The 6,000-nt window shown below is 41.8% G+C and overlaps 1 protein-coding gene across 3 annotated transcripts in view; it reads left to right on the forward strand.

Moving 5' to 3' along the window:
• Positions 1-6,000, forward strand: part of UBR2 (ubiquitin protein ligase E3 component n-recognin 2) — a 116,005-nt gene extending 110,005 nt beyond the window's left edge. For all 3 annotated transcript variants that reach the window (XM_068557112.1, XM_068557111.1, XM_068557113.1), the window contains exons 46-47: positions 2,228-2,329; positions 3,781-6,000. In XM_068557112.1, the coding sequence (XP_068413213.1) occupies positions 2,228-2,329; positions 3,781-3,922 (244 nt within the window). In that variant the 3' untranslated portion in view covers positions 3,923-6,000. The remainder of the gene's footprint in view (positions 1-2,227; positions 2,330-3,780) is intronic.

Consider the following 6,000-nt stretch of genomic DNA (forward strand, 5'->3'; position numbering starts at 1 on the left):
CATCTGTTGAGGGGTGGAACAAGAAACTACTACATTGCAGAGATTTGAGGCCACTCTTTTATTCATTTGAGGAAAATGGGGAGCCTTGTCTCCACACATCTTATATTTGGCTCATGCTAACTCTGTGCTGTTCTTTCATTATCATTTCCATCCCCATGACAATTCTGTTCTTTCTTTGTGCCTCATTCTAATGTGAAACTTCTAGCTGTCTTTGGTTTTCTACCCAAGCACAGTCAGAATTACTCCTTTTGTTGTATCCTCATGGTTGGATTCATACATATCACAGGCTGATGTATGTAGTTGTGTATATTCGACAACATACAGCAAATACTTATCAGTGACTGTGTAATGGATATTGAGAATGCAGTAGTCAACAAAGCATACGAAGATCTCTGCCTTCATGGAGCTCAGTTTCTAATGAGGGAGATAGAAAATAAAATAAGAATTTAGAAAGCGATGCATGCAGAAGAGAAAAAATAAACTAGGGAGGGGAATATGAAATGGCAGCTGGAGAGTTGAATTTTAGATAGGGAACCAGGGAAGGTTCCCTGGGAACGTGACTTGAATAAAGACCTAAAGAAGTGGGGAGAACATTCTAGGCAGGGAGCAGCAAGTGCAGAATTGCTGGGGAGTGTGCCTGCTGTGTTCAAGAAAGAGCAAGGACAAAATTCATCGAACTGTCCTGTAAAAATGGATAGGTCTTTTAAAAAAAATTATCCCTCAATAATATTTATTAAAAAAAAAAAAAAGGAATTCCCTGGCAGTCCAGTGGTTAGGACTCCATGCTTTCACTGCTGAGGGTGCAGGTTAAATTCCTTGGTCGGGGAACTAAGATCCCACAAGCTACACGGCATGGCCAAAAAATAAAGAAAGAAAAATAAAAAAAGAAAAGAAACAGCAAGGAGGCTGCTGCTACTGCAGTAGAGAGCACAAGGGGGGGAGAGTCGTGGGCCTGGTGTGTCCTAGCGAGGTCTCTGAATGAGATGGAAGCCATCGCAGGGTCTGAAGGAGAGAAGTGACATGAGTTTGAGCTCCTCTGGGGCATAGATTATATCCACATCTTAGTCATCTTAGTACCCCACAGTGCCTGACAATTTCTTGTATATGATAGGTTCTCAATAAATGTTGAGATGGGCTGAATTGTTAACACCAGAAAAAGTTAAGCAAACCTCTCAAAGGGATCAGGAGACACATTTTTTTAAAAACCCTTAGGAGAAATGTAAAAGTAGCATTTTACCTTGTTTGGCATATTTCAGAATTCTTTTAGTCGTGTAGAGTGTTGCTTTGTGTTTCAGGTCAACCTAGTTCGTAATGTTTGTGTACCTTTTTTTTTTTTTTTTTTTTTTTTTTAATTTTTGGCTGCGTTGGGTCTTCATTGCTGCCCGGGCTTTCTCTAGTTGCAGCGAGTGGGGGCTACTCTTCATTGCAGTGCACGGGCTTCTCATTGCGGTGGCTTCTCTTGTTGTGGAGCACGGGCTCAGTAGTTGTGGCTCGCGGGCTCTAGAGCACAGGCTCAGTAGTTGTGGTGCACGGTCTTAGTTGCTCCACAGCACGTGAGACCTTCCTAGACCAGGGATTGAACCCGTGTCCCCTGCATTGGCAAGCAGATTCTGAACCACTGTGCCACCAGGAAAGCCCTGTGTACAATTTTTTAAATGAATAATTTCCTCATAATAGTGGTTGATACATAAATAACTACCTTATGTTTAAAGTAGTTAACTTTCTCACACTTAATTTTTTAAATGCCACTATTATATGAGCTGTCGAATCCTAATCCTAAATGTCCCTCCCCCTCCTTATATTGGTTACAATACAATCCTTTTAGTTATTTTTAAACTTAGGCAGGGGTGTTGATACTTTTTCATGTGTCTCTGCTATAAACGCCATTTCTTCTCTTCCAACAGTGGTTTTGTTTGTTTATATTTATTTATTGATTGATATATAGTTGATTTATGATACTGCCCTAGTTTCAGGTGTGCATCATAGTGATTCAGTGTTTTTTTGTTTTGTTTTTTGCAGGTTATATTCCATTATAGGTTATTACAAGTTATTAGGTATAATTCCCTGTGCTATACAGTAAATCCTTGTTGCTTATCTGTTTTATGTATAATAGTTTGTGTCTGTTAACCCCGTATTCCCAATGGTTTTGTTTACTTTTATAAGACTTCAGTCCATTTGGAACTGAATCCAAACCTTGGTTACTAATGTATAAATGGTCTCTCTACAGAGTACGGGAATGTCAAGTGCTATTTTTAGCTGGCAAAACCAAAGGCTGTTTTTATTCTCCTCCTTACCTTGATGACTATGGGGAGACTGACCAGGGACTCAGGTAAGGCCCATCCTGGGGAACTAGGTTGACTGGCTCTGGGCCACCGGAGCCTTCAGCATGGGGTGAACACAAGGAACCTTGTGGTCCTGAAGCCTGCCTGCTAACTGCCTGAAGGGTTAGCACAAGTGGCTGTTGTCTGTGGACTCTTCCAAGGAGGCTACCCTGGCTGTCTGGTTTGACATTCCCATTCCCAGCCCTCAGAGTGTCATGAAGGCCATCAAGATACATAAGGGGAAAAAATGGGACAGAGTGCAACTTTTTTCCATTTCTTACTCCAGAGAGCTGTTTGAATTGTCCTGCGGCATCCACAGCATCAGAGCACTGCAGGGATAGCTCTTTGTAACTTGTGCGGCTTTGTGGAAAAAATGGGACAGAGTGCAACCTTTTTCCATTTCTTACTCCAGAGAGCTGTTTGAATTGTCCTGTGGCATCCACAGCATCAGAGCACTGCAGGGATAGCTCTTTGTAACTTGTGCGGCTTTGTATGGGAGACCCGGTCCTCTTCAAGTGATATAAAAGAGCAAATCTTGATTGATAAGAGATGTGCTTATCTTACTACATAAGAATCTGAGAGAACAAAGATTTAGAACATATAGAGCAATACAACAGTATTTGAGGCTTAATCACTTCTACTTTGGTAGCTTCTGTTACATCAAAAGCAAAATGCTAACAGCAGTTTCTTCAAGCACTGTTAAAGAACTTTCAGACCATTTCTTTTTGCCCAAATGGGATAAAAGTCTTAACCTAGATGTAACTTCCCAGCCTTGGGGAGCAGAAGTTGAAGGCCTGGAAACCAAGGCAAGATAAGTAGATGGGCTCCTCAGGCACTTGACTGCAAGGATACGGGCTTGTGCCACCTGTTGATGGTTCTTACCGTTGCTCTGAGAAATGTGGGCTCTTAGGAGGAAGAGCTCTGGACGGAGAGTGAGAGGACTGGCACTCTGAGTCAGGAGCCAAGACCCCAGGCATGAGCTCACCAGTGCCTGTGCTTTGGTTAAATTAGACCCCAGAGTTATTCACATTTGACTGCTTTGCTTAGACTTTGTAGCTGAAAGACAGTACTTAGAAGAACATTTTCACCCCTGCAATTTTTCCATCGTCTCCCCTGCCCCTCCCTGTTTTACGTTTTACCAACAAAATGGATAATAAATGCATAGTTTTAGCCTCTCAACGTAAACCCTCCTGCTCAACCCCACCCCCAATTCCTCACCCCAGTCTGAGTAGGTGTAGCTTGTGTTCATTTTCCTCTTCTTTTCAGCACTTATTCCCCTTCAGCTGCTCCTAGCAAACCGTCAGAGCTAACACATTAATAGCCACAGGCGCCTGCCAAAGAGATATTCTGCAGAGGATCTAAAACCAATAACTTGTAACTTTTCCTAAATCAGGAAAGGTTGGAGTATAATAGATGAATAAACCGAATGCATCCTGAGTGACATGTGTCTTCTTTCTAGACGGGGAAATCCTTTACATTTGTGCAGAGAGCGATTTAAGAAGATTCAGAAGCTCTGGCACCAGCACAGTATCACAGAGGAAATTGGACATGCACAGGAAGCAAATCAGACACTGGTTGGCATTGACTGGCAACATTTATAATTACTTCACTACCAAATACATAAATTTGGATTTTTGTAACCCAGTTCGCTTTTCAAGAAAGAGAATAGGAAATAGGTTCTACTGAATTTGGAAATAAATTCTTTATTTAAGCTTTTCTTCCCAGTTTTATTTTTATAGTTCCTGGCTCCAGAGACTGATGAAAATCATCTTCTGTCAGCAGATTTTCTTGCATCGTTTGCTGTGTACTTCAAACGTAACTTCTTGAATTTTAGAATCCAGGAAGGAGCTTCTCTTCCTGGGCTGGACTCAACCCCTTTGTGGGCATCTGACTGCATTTGACTGTTCCCAGTAGTCTGAGCCGTGTCACATTACTGAACACAGGGAACTCCAGGCCTGAAGCTGATGCAACAGCAGCAGGAAACAAAGTCTCTGGTCTTTTGGGGTCACACTTCCTGATCCCTCTCAGTGACTCTCAACGTTGGGCCTGGGTCAGTGTCCCCACAGCTGATGGGACCCTACCTCTAAGCAAAACAGTGGATTTCAAAAGTGGCATTCCCTTGTCTCCACCGGCTGTGAGGGGGTTGGGGGACACTCATGCTGGAGGAAACTGTGGGAAGAAGGAGAGAAGGTGGTGTCTTTGTGTGCTGGGTGATTTTCAGGGCTATACAAGGTGGGATTCCCCCGCCCCTCCCCCTTTTATTTTTTGCAAGACTTTTGGCTTTGAGGAAAAAAACTCATGTTAAAGGGCTTATTGAAAACTTAAGAGTATCCTAATTTTTCAGATGATATAGTCTCTTATTTCTAAGGCTAAGTTGAAAGAGTGTATACATCTAGAATCAAACACTAGCAAAAAAATGAGAATTCAGTGTTTTAAAATTCCCTCACCCCCACCCCTTCCAGCATTTCCTGGAATAGATGAATTGCTGTTTACCTGCTGACTCACTTAGTACATTTCTGGGACACCTGTGCGCCCAGGCTTTTTATTATTTTTAAACATTATTGTTCTTACTAAGAGGTGCCTTCCTAGATTGATAGCCGCTTAGTAAAATAGTTTATAACCATGACATGCCATGTACCACTCTTGTGTGATACACATGTGCTGAGAGCTTGGGTACATGGAGAGTGATGGCAGATTTGGTGGAAGAATAAATACAGAGCCTCTCTGAGGTGAGGCTAAGGGATAAATGAATAATTAGAGGCTCTTGGATTTTTTTTAGCCAATGAAAATAACCCTTTCACTCAGTTTTCTTTGAACTCTGCATCTAAAAGTTCCATCCTGCTCAGCTTTGCACACTCCACGGTACACCCAGGAGGAAGGTTGGAAATCCAGACTTTTCAGCTAAAGTAAGTGGAGATGTAGAAGCCACACTCACTGCTTCTCCAGGGTGGTGTGTGAAGAACCCCTTCCTCTGAAAGGATGACCTTGACCCTTCTTGCCTGGGACTGAGTCACCCATCTGAGGGGAGGCGCTTCTCACCCAAGAGGAAGAAAATCTGCGTTAGAACACAGCGCTCACCCCCCTTTTCTGGCCTTCCTTCCATTCATAAGATCTGGTGGTATGGGCTGTGGATGGCATCGTGATTTTAATGTTTATTTTGGCCTTTGTCACATCCTCATTCCTTTAGCTTTTAAGTTCAGCTTCTTTTGGCTTTTCTCCAGTTGTTAACCAAGCTTAAATTTAGAATGATAAGACCAGGTTTCTCCCTGTGTAGTTGAATTATAAACATGTTCACCAAATCATAACAATACTTCAGCTTTCAGAGCTGATTTCATATAAGCCTGTTGTTAGCAGAGGGTGTCCCTGGATTCCATTCTCTGAGAATGTCAGGGAGTCTGAGAGAAGATGAATTTACATGAGATAGCAACACATGCGCCCTTTTATCTTCTGGTGGGTGTATCATTAATCTAATTGTCTTCCCTAACTAATGAATCATCTTAGTCTTATGATTTGTTCCGCATGTATTATGTTTATTGTAGAAATGTTTATATAACATGCTTTCCATATCAGGGAAAATCATATCTGTTTAAAAAATTGGCTATAACTTTATTATCTGTGGACAACTTGTAAAATTTGGAATGTATCATATGTAAAAAGTTTAAAGATATCCAAATAAATG

This window comes from Eschrichtius robustus, chromosome 12 (genome assembly GCF_028021215.1).
Source record: "Eschrichtius robustus isolate mEscRob2 chromosome 12, mEscRob2.pri, whole genome shotgun sequence".
NCBI classification, from domain to species: Eukaryota; Metazoa; Chordata; class Mammalia; order Artiodactyla; family Eschrichtiidae; genus Eschrichtius; species Eschrichtius robustus.